The sequence below is a fragment of the Elgaria multicarinata genome, chromosome 1 (genome assembly GCF_023053635.1).
Source record: "Elgaria multicarinata webbii isolate HBS135686 ecotype San Diego chromosome 1, rElgMul1.1.pri, whole genome shotgun sequence".
Classification (NCBI taxonomy): Eukaryota; Metazoa; Chordata; class Lepidosauria; order Squamata; family Anguidae; genus Elgaria; species Elgaria multicarinata.
The window spans coordinates 129,953,598-129,973,006 of NC_086171.1; the positions used below are offsets into that span (position 1 = coordinate 129,953,598).

General features: G+C 40.5%; 1 protein-coding gene across 4 annotated transcripts in view; it reads left to right on the plus strand.

The window, feature by feature from the left end:
• Positions 1-19,409, plus strand: part of DDAH1 (dimethylarginine dimethylaminohydrolase 1) — a 157,293-nt gene that overhangs the window by 64,293 nt on the left and 73,591 nt on the right. For 2 of the 4 annotated variants that reach the window (XM_063136789.1, XM_063136796.1), the window contains exon 1: positions 11,310-11,621. The exons of the other annotated variants lie outside the window; for them this stretch is intronic. In XM_063136789.1, the coding sequence (XP_062992859.1) occupies positions 11,316-11,621 (306 nt within the window). In that variant the 5' untranslated portion in view covers positions 11,310-11,315. Of the gene's footprint in view, positions 1-11,309; positions 11,622-19,409 lie in introns of those variants that run through there. 4 annotated transcript variants of the gene reach the window in all.

Consider the following 19,409-nt stretch of genomic DNA (forward strand, 5'->3'; position numbering starts at 1 on the left):
ACCTCATTCTTCTTCTGCCAGCCTGAGATGTCATCCTCATAGTGGGAGTTGGCTGAGTCGTTGCTTATAAGCAGAACTTCATACTGCAAGATCTATTGGGGTGAAGGGGGAATCAACATTCTCAGATAAGAGCTGCCTGGATTAGACTTCCAGTCAATTTTAAATGTATCATTATGTAAGAGAAGAAAATATCAAACAACTGTATTCTTTATGTATTCTGTTGCAAAGTGAATCATAGGGATCTGCAGGAATTCCCTGCTAAAAACAGAAATAGAGAAAAGCAGGGTTCTAGTGGGACTTCTCCCATTGTGGATTCCTGCTGTTGCCAGACCTGCAAACCCTGCCTGTATTACTTCCCTCTTCCCTCTTCTCATTTCAGTCCTTCCTGAAAGAGTTCTGAGCTGCAAAAACACCATAACTATAATCAGATTTACTTATGCAAAAATAGCCAATATAAAGCTATCTGAACTATTTATTTAGGGCAGGGACCCAAATATAGTGCAGGATTGTGCAAAGCAATTTAGTAGGAAAGTCTTGCATGAAATAATCTCTCAGCTTCTGTAGAAAAGCCCGCGCCCCTTAAACATCTGACATCAGAGAGGAGGGAAAGGAGGCTCAGGGATGGGGGAGCAAGAAAAGTTTGGGTCCAAAGCCCTCAACATGGAGCTGGTCTAAATGATTTCCCAAAGCAGTTCAAAGAAAACAAAAAGAAAGAGCAGCAAAACCTCTCTTCCCAACCCTCCCGCCCTGCAGGGCTTTGGAAAGCTCAGACCGCTGCAATTCTGAGGTGCTCTGTCGGTACTGTAGGGTTGCTCCGTTAGAAGCGACTTTCCCTGAACATAAAAACCAAGCAACACCAATCCAAAGCATATTAACAGAAAAATATCTCCTATTACTGTCACTGAAGTAGGGTTGCAGGGTTTACCAGATTAATCAGTCCAATTACTAGAAACAAAGCTTAATTCTGGTTAATCAGGAAAACAATAAATGCCTTTCTGGGACAGGCTTCCTATGCGCTTCAAACAGTACTCTCTGCTGAAGTGAAGGGATATTTTTTTAAAAAATAGAAAACACTGTGTATTCCAGCCTTTTCAGTAACCTGGAAAAGGGCTCCAGCAATAGCAGTAATTTGAACATCCTCATATGTTTCATAGCACAGCTGAAGAATACCAAATGTTTGGGGGAATAAGAACTATACCATTGCTTACCCTGGTTATCTCAGGCAGGATCTTCTACACTATTGCTTTATAACAGTTTATAACAGCATTGACAAATTTTGGGGCCCAGAACACATTCCATATACTGTTTTCAAACTGCTTTCAAATCCTGCTTGGTGTAGATCTGGCCTCAGACAACACCAATTAAACAAAGTCATCTAGAGGATTAGAGCCCTGCCTGCTTCACAAATCTGATTAAAATAATGAAGACACAGTTTATTTCTCTAAGTCATAGAGAAGTATAGAGAAACTTATTATTTGAGGCCTTGGCCTATGTACATAAGGTGCTGGTATTTGCTGAGCATAGCATTATGCACATAGAGGGATAGATGTGGTTACTTAGGGTGACCACATGGAAAGGATAGGGCTCCTGTATCTTTAACAGTTGTGCAGAAAAGGGAATTTCAGCAGGATCTATACTAGAGTGGCCAGATACAAACGAGGGTAGGATTCCTGCAACTTTAACTGTTGTGATAAAGAGGGAATTTCACCAGGTGCTGCGTGCATACAAATGACACTGGCTGAAATTCCCTTCTCTATACAACTGTTAAAGATACAGGAGCCCTGTCCTCCTTTCCATAGGGTCACCCTATGGTTACTGAGCTTATCAACAAGAGCCAGTGTGGCATAATTTTTAGACTGTTTAACTTGGATTGGGGAGACCTGGATTCAAATTCCTGATCAGCCACAAAGGTCACTCGCTTTGGGACAGTCACTCTGGGTTCATAAATCACACAAAACTATGGTTTCCCAAGATGTGAATGAGTCTAGTCCTAAGTGTTTGTGCATTCCCCCCTCCTTCCTTTTGCCTGGCTAGGAAGAGGAGTTTGGAATCTTACACTTCTGCTTTTGGTTTGTCATCTTGTCCAAAGCCAACAAGCCATGATTAACATTAACTATGGTTAGTTTCAAATAGTGAACTTGGGAGGAGCCATAGCTCAGTGTGACAGAGCACATGCTTTGTGTGTGGAATGTTTCAGGTTCGATCCCTGGCTTCTCCAGGTAGGACAGTGAAAAGAATCCCACTTGAAACCCTGGAGAGCAGCTGACCCCAGAACTGTTGCTTTTAAATGGATACTGTTGTTTTTATACTGTTTATGTTTTTGATGGTTTTAAATTTTGTATACTTTTTAATGTTCACTGTTTTTAACTTTTGTAAACCGCCCAGAGAGCTTCGGCTATGGGGTGGTATATAAATGTAATCAACCAATCTATCAAACACTGAAGAGCCAATCAGTGTCGACAATACTGGGCTAGATGGACCAATGGTCTGCCTCAGTATAAGGCAGTTTTCTATATTCTTTTGCTCAAGCCCTACTTTCTGAAGCTGCGGCGTTTAAACTTGCCATAGTTAATGTAAACCACAGTTCTTGGTTCAGATAATGGCACACTGTGGTTAACCCAAAGCAGAAACAAATGCTTCTCAGCATCTCCTCCCTGGGTGTAAGGAGGAGATGGAATGGGAGATGGGGACTGTGGCAGCCTGGGAGAAGACTAGGCTTTTCATGTCTCACTAAACCATAGTTTAGTATGATGTACTCATACAGTCGGTCTCAGCCTAATATAGCTCATAGAATTGCTGTGATGAGAAAATAAGATAGCCCAATATACACAAGCCTGAGGGCCCTAGAGGAGGGGCCGGACACAAATGCAAATCAATGTGCATTCTTTCACTTCATTGTGTAAGGTCAAGATGACCTTGGCAAGAAACAAGAGTTTTCTGGTAGCGGCCATCAGGCTGTGTAACGGCTGTTCTCAAACACCATCAGAAAGGTGTTTGAGAACAGAGGTCAGGTGTTTGGGTGATTTTTTTTCTTTACTTGTTTGTAATTGTGTGTTTTATTAATAGTGGTTGCTATGATTTTAAATTATGATTGCAAGCCATCTCAAGCTGTCAGTTATACATATTTTAAGTAAATAAATACTAAGTTGGTTCTGATTCCATGTCTTACCAAAACCAGCTCATACTAACCATTAGAAATTCATATTTGTCATGGCAAGCAAACACAAACAAAACAGTGTTTCGAAGTTGGCTGGCATGGTGCTGTCAACGAGGTTTTTCCTTACTAACTTGCCTGCAAAAAAGGTTGCATTTACTGTGTAGGGTATTTTGTGGGATTAGTCATTAGAATTTTTCAGGAAATAAATCAACGTTTTCCAAGGTGGACTCTTCAGAGGAGTAAATATTACTTTTTCCTCATGAAGTCCTTTTTAAAAAAGAGTCATAGCAGAAAGTGTACTGACAGCGTGAAATCGTTAGCTGCTGCAGTTCTGGGAATATTTAGGAAAGTCAATTCAGTTTGGGGGAAATTTAGGAAAGGGATTGAAAATAAACTGTCAAGTAGTCTCGTACCATTATAGAAATTCATGGGACTATTTACCAAGTTGTGAGGAAAAACCTAGCTGACAGCACCATACCAGCCAAGGCCAATATCAAGCACAGGCATGGTTGGGCATCTGCTGAGGGGGCAGCAGGGGTCCTCTGACAAGAGCCCCCTGGACTTGCTCCGCTTCATCATTGCAACCTGTTTGTTCACCTGCCTCTCACTCTGGTCCAGATAGCTGTAATGGCAAGGAGGTGAAGTAGATGCCACCACTACCACCTATTTGTTCACTGGTTCTCTGCCTATCAAGCACACAAGTGGTAGCAATGATGAGAAAGCAAAGGAGCCATAGCAGGCTACAGCCGATGATAATAACAAAGGTAGACTACTGAGGAAGGGGCCCCATTGAGTGTCTCTTGCCCAAGGCCGCTCAAAAACCTGGAGCTGGCATTGATACCAGCCCACCCTTGGAATATTGTATACAGTTTGGGTCACCATATTCAAAAGGAATACAGCAAAGCTGGAGAAGATACAGAAAGGGCAGGCAAAATGATCAAAGGGTTGGAGCATCTGCCTTCTGAAGAAAGAATTAAGAAGTTGGGATATTAACAGGGAGGGAGATTAGAGGCTTATTCAATTATGAAAAGCATAGGGGGAGTGAATCCTTCTTAAGTTACAGTATATCCTTCTTAAGGCATTGGCATGCTGGCCATCCAAAGAACTTGATTTGCTTTGTGGTGATTTCAGGATCCACAAAAAGAAGCAGTCCTTCTTGTGGTGTGTTCATCTCTGTCAGAATTGTAGTTTGTGGGGGAGTGGATGTGTACATTGGGGTAGAAGCTTCTGAGCCAAGCCTCCTAGGGTTCTGCCTTCATGGAAAGAAACATACGGAGATACAGGCTTTAGCTAGACCTAAAGGGATATCCATTAGATTTTTTTACTTCAAGTGTAACAAAGGCTAGCACTGATTGTAGTGTGGGTACTCCAGCATTGTAAAAACAACAGGAAATGCATTACCAAAAAAGAGGGCAAATGAGGGCACAGATTTCTATAATATCTTACATGTGCTAATACACACACACACAGAGACACACACAGAGACACACACAGAGACACACACACACATTTAAATAGAAATACAATGTGTAGGGGGTTGGACTCGATGGCCTTATAGGCCCCTTCCAACTCTACTATTCTATGATTCTATGAATGATAGTAAAGAAGACAGTGACCAGGTGAGCTGTGTGTCTTGCTCAGCCTGTTGTCTGGGTGCTAAGAGTTGATGAGCAACTTCAAGGGCCCTGCTGGCTCTTCCTTCTCATAGTTCTTTAGCTTTTAACTAGACTTGGACTAGACAGCTGTTCAAATAGAAGGCTGCCCATGGCCACCGCAACTGGCTGTTTTGCCAAATCCAAATAATGCCAACTGCTTCTTTATTATAATTTAATATGTGGTTGCTCATATCTCATCATCGCATATTTAATAGCTCACAACCTAAAAACTCACATGTTGGCAGAAACCTCACTTTTATCTTAACCCGGGGCTGCAGTACATTCTTCATTGCTGTCTTTTGACTGCTTCAAATAAGAATGTTGTACTTTGGTATGGCCCTTGTGTTCAAAATACACACATTGTATTTGAACTGTACATGAGTGTACAAATGCTCAAGCATGCCCATCCTTTTCTGATTTCTTCTTAGGAAGATTTTAAAGAACCAAGCAGCTAAAAATGCACAAATGCAGAGGTCAAATATGATATGCAGAGCATGCATTTTCTACTTAAGGATAATACCTGAATTTAAAAAATCTTGTTCAAAGCTTGTCATGTTTGAGATATATTCCTACTGTTCTGATAGTGATTCCTATTCTTATTGCTACAGATTTCTACTTCCTTCTGGGTGAATTTATTTATTTATTTTATTTAATTACATTTATATACCGCCCCACAGCCGAAGCTCTCTGGGCGGTTTACAACATTTAAAAATAGTAAACATTAAAAGTATACAATTTAAAAAACACACACACACATAAAAACAGTATAAAAACAACAGTATCCATTTAAAAACAACAATTGTGGGGTCCATTAAAAACAAACTTAACGTTGTTAAATGCTGTTAAAATGCTGTTAAAAATGCCTGGGAGAAGAGAAAAGTCTTGACCTGGCGCCGAAAAGATAACAATGTTGGCGCCACCTCTATAATTTAGAGTAGAATATTTGTTTTTCACATCTCCTCCAGGGTTCTAAACATGTAGCCTGAAGATAATGGTTGCATTTAGATGCCACATTTCCAGTTAATCAAGAATGAGTTATGTACTTCTTCCCTCCATCTAGAGGGCTTGCTAAATTACTTTCTGTTCGGTTTTACATCCAGATCAATTTTTTTTGAGCAAGCACTCCAAGCCAAAATTGCTAATCATTGTCCAGTCTTCATTTACAGTCATATTGTGGAAGGCTTGCTCAAACCACAGCTTGCTGGTTCAGACATAATAGCAAATTATGACTTGATTAAACATGCAACTAATTTAAAAGCTATGTTTGGAAGGGGGAAAGTGCAGGTGGGAGTCACCTTTTCTATATGTAAAAAAAGACTGAGAATGCTTTTATGTATTAAAAACTAAATACTAAAAGGAGAACATTGCCATAAGAGAGTGAACACTGAACTAGAATGTTTCTCCCTGTTGTGCTAGTTTTCATTTCCAGGGGAGATTTTGTTTATACATTGAAGAGCACTTAAAATAATAATAATAATAATAATAATAATAATAATAATAATAATAATAATAATATAAATTTATTAGTTCCCCGCCTCTCGCTCTGGATTGAGGGAGAGGCAGGTAATGTGATCCTTCCACATGCAGTGTGAAGTGGTACAGTGGTACAGTCTATTTTGCCATTTTTTTAATGCTGCTTCACACCCTAATTTTGGCACTGAGCAGATAGCACATGGGAATTTGGGCCACTCCTGCAAAGTTATAACTAGATCCTGAAACATCTGATCAAGAAAATCTAAAAGTTTATCTTATATTTTCCTAGCATAGCTTATTGTGCTATAAGTTCTAGGCATTTGCAGTGCCTCTGAGTTTTGTCTGTTCCCTCCAGTTCTGTAGGAGTACCCAGGAGTGCTGTCAAAACTGATTTCTAAAGCATTGTCATTGACAGCAGGTTTCCCCCTTTTCCCCTCCAGCAACAGCCTAGCTGTCACTTTTGTGTAAATTTCTGACCATTTTAATGAAGAAATGGCAGCAGACAAAATGCCAGGCTAAGAGGATTTTCAATGACAACTTTCCCATCAACTGAAGCGCCAAGGCAAAGAAAGGTGAAGAGGATATACCTCAAAGAAGACTGGCACACCACAGTGGTAGATTTGATGCTCCCATCACCTGTGAGCCAAAAGACTGTGAGCTTCTCTAAATGAGTGATTTATTGCATGCTCATGATTGGCCATTCACAGAAGTTTGCGGGTCCATTACATGACATCATCAACATCCAGAACGTCTCCTGTGCTATATGCAGGGAATCTCGCTTTTTAAAAAAACAGATAATGCAGTATTATCTGGTATATCACAGGATCTCTCTGCCAGTAGAGAGCATTGTCTTATTAAAGACAATGGAACCTTTCCAGAAGGGAAGTTTTCAATTCAAAATCCCTTGGTTGCGTATAAAGGAGTGTGTCATGATAGTGGAAAGCCTGCGAAGACAAAAGGATTTTCCCTGTGTTTAGAGAAGCTCTGTGACTTCCCAAAGTGACCCAGTGACTTCTATAGTTGATCAAATATTTGGATTTGAACCTTAGCATCACATCCAAACTTGGTATTATAGCTGGTTATATTATGGGCTTTTTGCAACCCTCTTGATCTGGCTACTCTGGAGATAGGTTTCCATATACCCCTCTTCAACATTTCACAAATGAAAACGGAGACAGACTTGCAACGTCCCAAGATCCATAACAACTAACACTTTATGAGCCACCCCACCCCTCCACTGTTATGAGTTGTTGAAGGCGTTTCTCTATCTGCTTACATGCTCCAACAGTCCCATTCATTGTGACTTAAATGCCAAGAAGGTGCTCATTCTTTTGGATAAAAATATACTAGAAAAATATAATTGTCCTATGATCTGCTATCAACAGTTCAAAATATATCTCATCAGCTGCAGTTACTAAAATGTTAGGCCATGGACTTCACGGTGCTTGTGTTTTTATCAGGTGACCATATGTCATACTCTACAGAGGACTGTTCTCTTATTTGAAGACGTCCTCTATTTGAAACATGAAGAAAAAACAGAAATTTTAATAAGTGAGCTGGGAGCTGCACTCCAAAATATTTGGAAGGGATAAATCACCAGGGACGGATGGTATATCAATAGAAATGTTACAAGCTACTGAGACAGAATCTGTCAACATTTTGACAAAAAAAAGTCAACCAACATGGAAAACTGAACAATGGCTTATAGACTGGAAACATTCAATATATATCCCAATTCCAGAGAAAGTGGATTCTAGGGAATGTTATAACTACAGAATCATAGCGCTAATTTCCCAGGCCAGCAAAGTAATGTTGAAGATTCTGCAACAAAGGCTTTTACCATATATGGAACAAGAAATGCCAGATGTCCAAGCTGGATTCAGGAAAGGCAGAGGCACTAGAGATCATATTGCGAATATATGTTGGATAATGGAATGGACTAAACAATTCCAGAAGAAAGTCACCTTGTGCTTCATAGACTACAGCAAAGCATTTGATTGTGTAGATCACAAAAAGCTATGGAATATTTTAAAAGAAATGGGTGTGCCACAACACCCAATTGAACTATTAAAGACTGGTCTCTTCCGGCAGTCCTATCCAGTGGAATTTTAAGATGTTTTAAAAATGTTTTTAGGATTTTTTAGGATGTTTTTAACAATGCATATTATGTTTTAATTGAGTATAATGTATTTTATCGTTTATTGTTGTTCCCCACCTCGATCAAAGTGGAGAGGTGGGCAAGAAATTATTATTATTATTATTATTATTATTATTATTATTATTATTTGGGCAAGAGGCCATGGTAAGGACAGAATATGGAGAAACCGAATGGTTTCACATTGGCAAGGATGTGAGACAAGGATGTATATTATCACCCTTCTTATTTAATCTATACACAGAACATATCATACACAGAACATATACAGAAAACAGGTTTAGATCAAGATGAAGGAGGGGTTAATATTGGAGAAAGAAACGTTAACAATTTAAGATATGCTGACAACACCATATTATTAGCAGAAACTAGCAACGATTTGAAACGTATGCTGTCAAGGAAGAAAGCACAAAAGCAGGACTACAGTTGAGCATCAAGAAGACTAAAGTGATGACAACAGAGGGCTTACATAATTTTAAAGTTGAAAATAAGGAAATCGAACTAGTCAGGGATTATTAATATCTTGGCACTGTTATTAAACAAAATGGAGACAACAACGAAGAAATCAGAAGAAAGTTAGATTTTGGTAAATATATAGTGTTGGAAACCAAAGTCAGGATTATTCAGCTCATGGTATTTCCAATCTCCATGTATGGATATGAAAGTTGGACAATGAATAAAGCGAATAGGAGGAAGATCAACTCATTTGAAATGTGGTGTTGGATGAGAGTTTTGCAGATACCATGGACTGCAAAAAAGACATGTAAGTAGGTTCTGGGACAAATTAAGCCAGAACTCTCACTAGAAGCAAAAATACTGAAATTGAGTCTATCTTGTTTTGGACATACAATGAGAAGAAATGACTCATTAGAAAAAACCCCCAGTAATGCTAGGGAAAGCAGAAGGTAGAAGGAAAAGAGGAAGACCAAAAAAGAGATGGATTGACTACATAAAGGAAGATACAGACATGAAGTTACAAGATCTGAATAGGATAGTTTACCACAGATGCAACTAGAGGTTGCTGATTCATAGGGTCGCCATAAATCAAAGTCGACTTGAAGGCACATAACTAACTAACTAAACTCTACTTGAAGGGGTATCAGTGCCACCATTCTAATCCTACTAGTTCATTTGAACTGGTAGCAGTTGGAATGGAGATCAACCACTCCACATCCCATCTTTTTTTGAAGGCAATACCAATGGAAATTCAGAGCTCTTGATACTTGAAAAGTATCCATGCATCAAAGTACCCTAAAAATGACTATGCACATAATGAGACATCCTCCTCCACTGCACAGCAACTGAGGTCAGCTGGCTAGCTTAAGGAACATACAGCTCTGTCCTCCAACCCTCACCAGCATCTATCACCTGAGGTGGGTGCCTCCCTGTACCTTATGATAGGGCTGGCTCTGTTAGCTTTCTACCCACTAGAATTGCCAGGAATCTCAAAGCCATATATGCCAATCCCTTGCACCCAAGCCTCTTTTGTTATAGATGAACCCACCTTGACAGAATTCTGAGCATCAGTATTCACATTTTTAAATCTTCAGTGCATAGCTTCTTTAAATAACTAATAATGTTACTTTTGCTCAATTATTGAATTTATTTGCTGTGAAGTGGTTTCAATTCCTGCTGCCTCACCAATTCTCTGAACTAGGTTGTCCTTTATTGGAATGCCTAGTTAATATAAGCACTATAGGAATAAATCATTGTACCAGTTTTGCACATGGGGAGGTGAGGCTCGGTCACACTTTCCCAAAGCCACTCTCTGAGGCCAGAGTCCATAGCTTTAGTTAAAAAGTGAATTCAGGTCTCCCCTGTCCCAATCTAACACTTGATCCAGTGGTTGTACCTCAAATGTGAGGTCACATGGCAATAAACTTGTGAAATCTAATTTATTGCATCTTTTTCTAGCCACAACACAAAAGGAGAATGAATGTGCAATACTTTATATTCCACCATATTTCACACTCTGCTTACCACCATAGCATTCCTCCCTTATAAAGGAATATATTGAAACACACTTATTTGCTAGGGGACTCTACACTGTCATAGTGTAGGTTATTTTAAGGTAATGGTCAAAGAGGCACAGCTAAAATAGGTGTCTGAACCAAAGTTTGCTTCTGACCTATTACTGGCAGGAAGCTTGACCCAAGGAAAAGAGAATATTACGAGAAACATTCTTGCACAATAAAGTTCATGCCCTAGACAGGTCAAAACCACAGGGAACAAGTTGGGAAATTTCTATAGAACTGTAGAAGTAAAAAAATATATGATATCAAACAAATAAGAATAATTATGAAGAGGTGGAATTAAAAGAGTACAGGAGCAATCACATCAAGTGATGATCAAGTGTAAAATGTAAAAAATATGTTCAAGTGTAAAACTATAAAAGTAAAGGGAAGCGACTGGGTGGGGAAGCATATACAATATACGTTTCCCTTTTGTGTCCCACATCCTGGTAGTGTAAAATTGATGCATTGTCCAGGTACAGTTGGCGGCATCTCCAAGGTGCCCCAAGGTTGTAAATCAGAGCACAGGTAATTTCTGCCGGCTTGAGCCAATCAGATGGCCTAACCCAAACAGCTAGCCAATGGGTGCTCCCTAGAATGAAGACTATTGTTATGTGGACTCATTGGTGGTGCGCGGCCAATCCAAAGCGGCTTCGGCTTCTAGCGCGCGCCCACCTCCTCGTTATTCTGAAGGGAGGAGGACGCTTCAGCTGGTGCTGGGGAGGCGGTGGCGGCTGGGGGGAAAGCTTGGCGGCTCCTCCTGCGCTGCGCAGTGCGCGGAGCCAGACGGGAAGGCGAGCTGCGGCGCCTCCTGCGCTTGCTTCGGTTGCCCTTCTCCTCCTCTTCGCCATCCTTCCGTCAGCATGGCAGGGCTGAGCAGCGGCACCTCCAGCTTCGGGCGGTGCAGCCACGCCGTAGTGCGGGCTCTGCCAGAGTCGCTGTGCCAGCAGGCGCTGAGGCGCGAGAAAGGCAAGGCGGTGGACTTCGCGCGCGCCGAGCGGGAGCACCAGCTCTACGTCGGCGTGCTGAAAGCCAAGCTGGGGCTGCAGGTGCTCGAGCTGCCCGCCGACGAGAGCCAGCCCGACTGCGTCTTCGTGGAGGACGTGGCCGTCGTGTGCGAGGAGACGGCTCTCCTCACGCGCCCGGGGGCGCCCAGCAGAAGGAAAGAGGTACCCTGCTTGGCGGGGGCGGTGCGCGTGGGAGGGGGTGGGGCTCGTGGCAGGAGAACCGAGCCATCTGCCGGTCCCCCACACTGGGGTTCGCTGCAACTTCCCACCTCAGCAGAAGAAGGAAGGACGTGGTGGAGAGCGGGCGGGGTGGCGGACGCCTATTGCGGGGGCTTCTGCTACAACTACATCTGAGGATGGCTTCGTTCCCTAGCAGAGCCACACAGGCTGCTTTTGCCTCCCCGTGACATTGAGAGGATGCGAAGGCATGGTTTTAAAGCGCGCCTTGCATCGTGACTCGGAGGAGCGCTACTTCCTAAAGGCTGACTTCTCAGGGGCCCGTTTCTACACCTGCCCTTTTCCCACCTCGATCGTCCCGGGATCATCCCTGTGCATCCAAATGACACACCGGGGATCCCGGGAGCAGGCAGGGACGATCCCTCCCTTTGCCTGGGATAATCCTTAGGTGTAGAAAGGGCCTGGGTGCCTTGGGTGTGGAGTGCGGTACTGTAAGGCGTGGCAGGCGATGGAGAGATATTGGGGGGGGGGGAGGCAACCGGCGGAAGAGATGATGGGAGAAGATGCTCAGTGCAAATGCAGCCTCTCTTTGTCGCTCTCTCTTATTCATTTTGCACAGAAGCCTAGCCTTCCCATCGCCCATCTTTCCCCAAGCCAGCACAATATGGGCAGATTGGGGTGAGGAAGAAAAGTATAGCTGAATGAACCTTTTCTTGCCATGAATCAGTTTTCAAGTGTCGGGGATGGGGTGGGGGAGGAGGACTGAGCCCAGATGCGAGTGTTTTAGAAATGATTGCAACTGGACTTGACTGAAAGGACAATCTAGTTCCTTTCTTCGTGTGTTGCTGCTGCTTCCCCTTATTGCAGAAGGGATGGGTTTAGGTTTGTTTGTTTGTTTGTTTGTTTTGGCAGGTTCTTTCAAAAATATGTTTAGGAAGTAGCAATGGCTCACAGTTGCTTTGGATTAAATCTCTGCAGGTTTCCCTTTAATGAAGCACATCACATTTTCCAGAAATAATGAAAAACTCTGGGAATCTTTATAAGAGCACAAACAAAGCAAAACCCTACATTTAAATACACAGAGGAAAAGTTGGGCATGGAACTGCTATAATCTCTAAATTCTGAGTAGCTTCTTTAAAACACAGGTGCATATGCCTTTGAAAGAACAATGGAACATATGCAGGACACTTGTCACATTGAATGAAGAGGCTACTTAGTTATATGCTACTTATTTTTTGGTGGGGAGGGAATCCACATTCTCTTTGTTAGGTGAAGAGTTCTACATTTGTTGCACTGATATTGTATTGAATAAAACTTCAACAGCTTTAAAGGTGCTTAGTTTACCATACCAGTATAGATTCTTTTTTTGGCGTTTCTTTTTAACAATCTGTAGCTTGCCCAGTTCCTGAACAGCTTGCAGTCTACTGGTAATTAAAGAGAAATATTAGAGCACAAATTGATGCATAATTACACAGAAGTTATGTTCAATGGGGGTTACTCCCAGGTAAGTGTGCATAAGACTACAGCTCTAATGTGTCAACCTCTGCTCTCTTTCTGAAGCTCGGTAACACTTTTTCTGTTGCGAAATGACTCCAGAAGAAGTGACATTTATCTATCATGAACAAAGTGTTGAATTCTACATGTAAAAATTAATAATTAATGTTCACATTGGTTTGAGTCATAACTGTCTCACCTATGCATAGCTTCAAGCAGATGCGTTCTGCAATGCTGTGTGTAAGGACCTTTCATTTATTTTCTTATTGTGTATTCACTCATCATGAAAGAAGGGTGCTTTAACTATTGAAAGAGACTCACTCATATATTCATTCATAAAGAGATTTTTGCTGATATGTTTGGTAGGTAAGAAGACACATGGTGATTTTGTAGGCGATTTTTAGACCTCGGTTTGAGAACCATTAAGATAGATGGTTTTGAAGGAATCTGTATGCATTGTATGTAGTGATACATGCATAGTGTGCTTTTGCTTGCAGTAATATTTTATTAATATCAATATTCTCACACAATTAAGTCAAGTACATTTTGTTCTATCCATTTCAGTTTCCAGATGAACCCCATGGGCTGTAATTGGTTTCCAGCACAGAAGATGGTCATGTCAGGAACCACCTCTGAAATCTGTTCAGACAGGCAGGGATGAGATCAGCGAACCAGAAAATGAAATAAAAGCAGTCAGCAGAGTCCAATTTGGGAAATGGCTGAAACAGATTAGCAGCTAAGAAAAACTATGCTGTTTAATAATACAGCAGAAAAATAAAATAAATGCAATTGGCATGGAGTGTCAGTTGTTAGATATCAGCACAAGACAGAAAGGGAGAGAGAGAGAGAAAGAAGGTATATTGCATAGGTTTAATCCAGAGAAAGTTAAGTGCACTTAAGTCCCATTGAAATCTTTAGCATTTCAAGTATTGGGGAAAGTCTGTGCTTTCAACTGAATGCGATAAGATTTGTCATTTCCAAACTGTGTGCTGGGGCATGGTGGTGTGCCACAAGGGACTTATTAGTGTACTGTGAGAAATATATTAATTAAAGGCTCCTGTGAGCCAAAAGCATATACACAGCGCTGGCTGTTGGATCTCTATGGCATTCTTCGCTCTGACCATACCTCCTTCTAATCAGCCTTCACTAGGCATGGGTAATTTTGCTACATCTCAGTCACCCTGGATGCAGAGATGTAGTATAATATCCATAGTCACAAGGGGCTGCCTGTTGCATCTCTGCATGACCCACTGATCTGGGTTTTCCTTCTTCCCATCAGCAGGCACACCTGGAACAGTACTTCATGCAAAACAAAGGGGCTCCATTCAGCGTGGGAAATGTTTGCTCATTCACACACTAAAAGTAATTTTCAGGGGCATGAGTGAAGAGTGTACATCTAATTTAAAGTTGTAAAGTATGCCTCAGCTATCACAACTTTTGGGGAACACTGAATTACATCCTAGATTAGGAGCAGTTATCTGTTGGTCCCTAGGCCAAATCAGGTCCTTTCAAGGGTGCAGTTTATCCCTCCAGTTGCTGACCATCCTCTTTTTCCTCTGATTACCAGAAAACAGTTCAGCAGCATTGGGGAATGGGATAGTAAGTTATCAGAACCAGTGAAGGAGCATATGTGGTCATTGCTAGGCAATGAGTTCACATATTTATGGTTTCCTCTTCTTAAGCAATGTTGCCATAAACAGGAGGGGAGGGCAATGGGGGAAGGGGTGTCAGGTGAGAATGAAAAGGAGAAAGGAGCAGTGATGGGTGGAGTAGGTGAAGAGGAATTTGCCTGTCATTTAATTCGTGATATATTAATCTGTTTTCTGTGTAAGACTGCAGAACATGTAGTGTTTTTGTTGTAGTAAGGGATTAGTTTATCCCTACCCCCTGCAGTTAATTATCAATAACCAATTGACAATAAGTGTGCAATACTATTTATGTTTAGACAGAAAAAAAAAGCCATACAACCCTAAGCATCCCCCAGCTTGCATTGCTGGCTGGGGCATGCTGGGAGTTGTAGGTCTTTTTCCTGATGGTGCTATATAAATAAATAATAATAATAATAATAATAATAATAATAATAATAATAACATAGGATTACACACCAAATAACTCCTGTTTGTTTGTTCTTTAATCTTATATCCCACTTCTTTTCTTCAAATCAGACCTGGTTATATTTCAGTGAGTAACGTTTTGGTAACTGACAGTCCAGTTGCATTTCATCTAATGTTGTGTGGGATGTATGTCACTTTCAGATAGTCAGAAATGCGTGAAAAATGCAATCCTGGGGCGGCATGGAAAAAGGACTGAGTTGAGATTTGGGTAATGAATTTCAGTGGTGCAGCTAGGTAATTTTCGACCCTGAAGTTATGTGCCCCTGCTTTAGATGGCCATGTGTATTACTTCAGTTGTGAAGTACACAACTAACATCCCTCTTCCCCCTCTAATCACCATTTCCTGCTTTAAAATTGCCTCTACATTCCTTATGTTACAACAACAACAACACTGTTTGGCAGCCCCAATAAACAAGTAATAATATTCTGAGCATGTGCAGTTTTGCTTGTTCAACTCATTTAAATCATAGCAACACTCTGACTACAGGAATTAAATGGAGTTTGCTCTGCTGCTGTCATCACCAGCTCTTCTCAGTGTGGACATTGTGGGTGGGTGTGATCTGTGGGGCTGTAGGCTTTGGCTCCAAAGTCCAGCCCTAGCTGCACTACTGAGGGTTTCTGTTATACTTGCTGGTACTGTATATGAATTTCAGTAGATGGATTGCTGGTTAGAAGTGCGGTTCAATCAATAATTAGCATAATATTCAATGCAAAGTGCTACTTTTAGCAACGTATTGAAATAACCTACCTGCACTACTCAAAGGAAATACAAAATTTACTGTTTTGACTTCAAGCTAGAGAACATTTCTAAATATATAGTCTTCAACCTGAATTCCATGTACAATGGAATCTAGTGAGACTTCTTTCTCTGCTTAAGGAATGCAGACTGGTATTTAATAAACAGGTACAAGTGATTGATTGATTGATTGCTTTACTGTGGGATTCTTAGGTGCAGAAATTGCTGATTTATGTTGTAACTTTAAATCATGCTAGAGCTTGCTTGTCACCTGATCTTTCATAAGTGTTTTTAACTGTTAAACTGTTTTTTAACTTTTGTAGAACACCCAGATAAAATAAATAAATAAATAAATAAATGTCACCTAACCTAAAACTTTCCATCTGCTGTTCTGTGTGTCAAAAGTGAGTGAGGGGAAGGAGATAGTAAGGAATTAACAAAAACACACAACTGCGTTGTGTCATGTATCAAATTCAAAGTGCAATAAACTTTGTTATTGGGGGGTTGTTGTTCTTAAAGGCTAACTTTTGTGTAGTCTATTACTGGAATCAAATTGCTGATTGAGAGCCTGTAGTGTACATTGGACAAAGTAGTGGACTTGGACCTAGAAGGCCTTTGCTCAAATTCCATTTTAGGCATTATCTTGAGTCAGGGAGAGTTGGCAAAGTCACTATCTCCCATTTTGCTTTCTCATGTATGAAATAATTGACAATAACAACTTGTTCTAAAAAGTAGATATACTATAGGATGTGAAGAATTTCAATTTGTGCTTGTAGTGGAACACTCAGACAATTTTGCCATGGGCACAGTGAAATCTACCTAGAGAGAAAACATTAATACAGTCACATTCCCTAAGGCTACATTCAAACAACCAATTTTTAAAATTATTATTTGTTGCAGTGGTGCTAGGAATGAAATCACCAATTAAACCAGGCAGTCTGAAAGGTTGAGTGAGAAATGCAACCCACTTTTGGACAAGATAATAGTTGGTGTTTCAAACATATTTGTCTGAATCAATGTCAAGGGTTTTAGCACCATGCTGTGTGACTGACATAGGCTATAGCAGTGTACCTGAAAGAACTGTGAATCGTAGTTGCTTACCACTGCAGTTGTAGTCTGAGCAAGAATTATTTAGAAGATTAGGGGTGACAACTACAAGTAGATTGTTTCTTTCCTGAGACATTTTCTAATCTTTCACTGGGTTAGGTTTTTATTTTAGAGCTGAACAGAACATATATTATGAAGCTCATACCTACTAAAGTTATTTGAGGTGAAGACCTCAATATGTATATAGAGAAAATGTAGTGTAAAGCTGAACCAGGGATACACTGGTTTATCCTCATTCAGCTCACCAAATTATTATTATTATTATTATTATTATTATTATTATTATTATTATTATTTCTTCTTACCCGCCTCTCCATTTTGATCAAGGCGGGGAACAACAGTAAATATAAAATACATAAAACTGAATTAAGAACATAATATACATTGTTAAAACATTCTAAAAACATCCTAAAATTCCACTGGATAGGCCTATCAGAAGAGATCAGTCTTGATAGCTTTCCTGAATGCTAATAGACTGTCAAGTTGACGAGTCTTCTCTGGCAGGCCAATTCACAGTACAGGAGCAGCAAAAGAGAAGGTCCTCTGGGTAATACCCATCAGCCTAACTTTGACTGTCCCAGGGTCACCATCTCTTGTAAGACATAGGATATAATAAACATTATCAATGGAATACACAGAGCCTTTTATTTATTTCCAGAGTTTTGGAAATGAAGGACTCACGAACATTAGAGCTAAACGAATCTTTACTTTAAAGATTTAACTAACCCTCACCTCAAATTGTTTCCCTGACTGTGCTGTAAAATAAGTGCACCACATCTGGATTGGGACCTAGCAGGGGGATAGAGGGCTTTAAGTTTAGCCCCCAGCTGTTGCCAATCTTGATTGGGTCCCCCACGCCTGCAATTTGTAATGTCAAAAAGTGATCTATTTGTTTGAATGGATCACTTTTTGGCAATATAAATTGTTACTGTGGCTTCCAGTCTGAATTGTGACCACGGGGGGAGGGGGAGGGGAGGATTAAAGCTCCCCTATCCCCATGCTAGGCTCCCAATCCATATAAGATCTCTGTTCTTATTTTAGAGTAAAAAAGAAATGCGAAGTTTGGGCCTTAATTTCTTTTGTAAAAAGTCATGTCTTGCTTCTCTTTCTGGGCTTATAAAAACACTGAAGCATTCAGACTTCGACCTAGCCAATGACTTCAAATGAAAATTGGTTCAACAAGCTTCTTCCAGTTCTGAGGAAGGTTAGATGCTGAGAGAGTCAGACTTGATGGATTTTGTTTTGAAATCAAGACTGCAATTCTATACCCACTTGCCTGGAAATAAGCCCATTGAGTTCAAGGGGGCTTGCTTCTGAATAGACATGGATAGGATGGCACTGCTAGACTGCAATCCTAATTGCACTTACTTAGAGAGAGAGCCCTGTTGAACACAGTGAGACATACATCTGAGTTCAGTGGCATAATAGCAACAGTGCACTTGATAACTACGGTATAAATATGGATGTCCAACTATATCTTTCCAACTATATCTTCCTATCTAACTATATTATTTATCTTTTTGTGTATTTTAGAGAACAGCTGGTTAGCAACATAAATGATTTATGGATATGTAAATAAATAGAGGATGTCTTGTGTAAAGCTGTGGTTCTTTGCGGGTGTTGGGAGGAAAACTTTAATGGGTCTCTTGGATTTAAAAAAAAATTAACCCTGTTCCTAAAGAGATGCAAACCGAAGGAGTGAGATTTATATATATTTTTTAAATACCCCTGATTTGTTTCCCAGTAACTAAGCTTAGGAGATGTGCTGTTTACTTGGAATCATAATTAGTATTGCAAATTCAGAAAGATTCAGCTCAAAATTTGTATATGGCAACTAATGAAGTTACAGTAGTGAGGGAAAAGACATGATGCCTTCTGCATCAAACAAAGGAAAATCTGACCACAGAGTAGTTTTTTTGTATTGTTTTAATACGTCTAAGCCTGGGGGTGGGGGGAGGTAGATCTCCAGAAGTTTTGGACTTCAGTTCTCATAATCCCCTGCCAGCAGGGGCCAGTTTTCAAGAATGCTGGCAATTGAAGTCCAAAACATTTGGAAATCTACCCTCCTTGAAGATTACTTGATTGAAAGGTGCTGTATAAATGAATAATTCTTGAGTTAAACAACAGATGGTCCAACATTGATTAGAGCTGAACCCTGATGATCCCTAGTTTTGACTAAGCCCTGTTGCCCTACTGATCATGGCTTCAATGTCAAAAACTGGAAAAGTTACTCATATTTAGAGTTCAAAAATATACACCTTTATTTAAAATGAATTAGTTGATCTGTTAAAAAGAAAATGATTTGTCAACCTAGAATTCTGT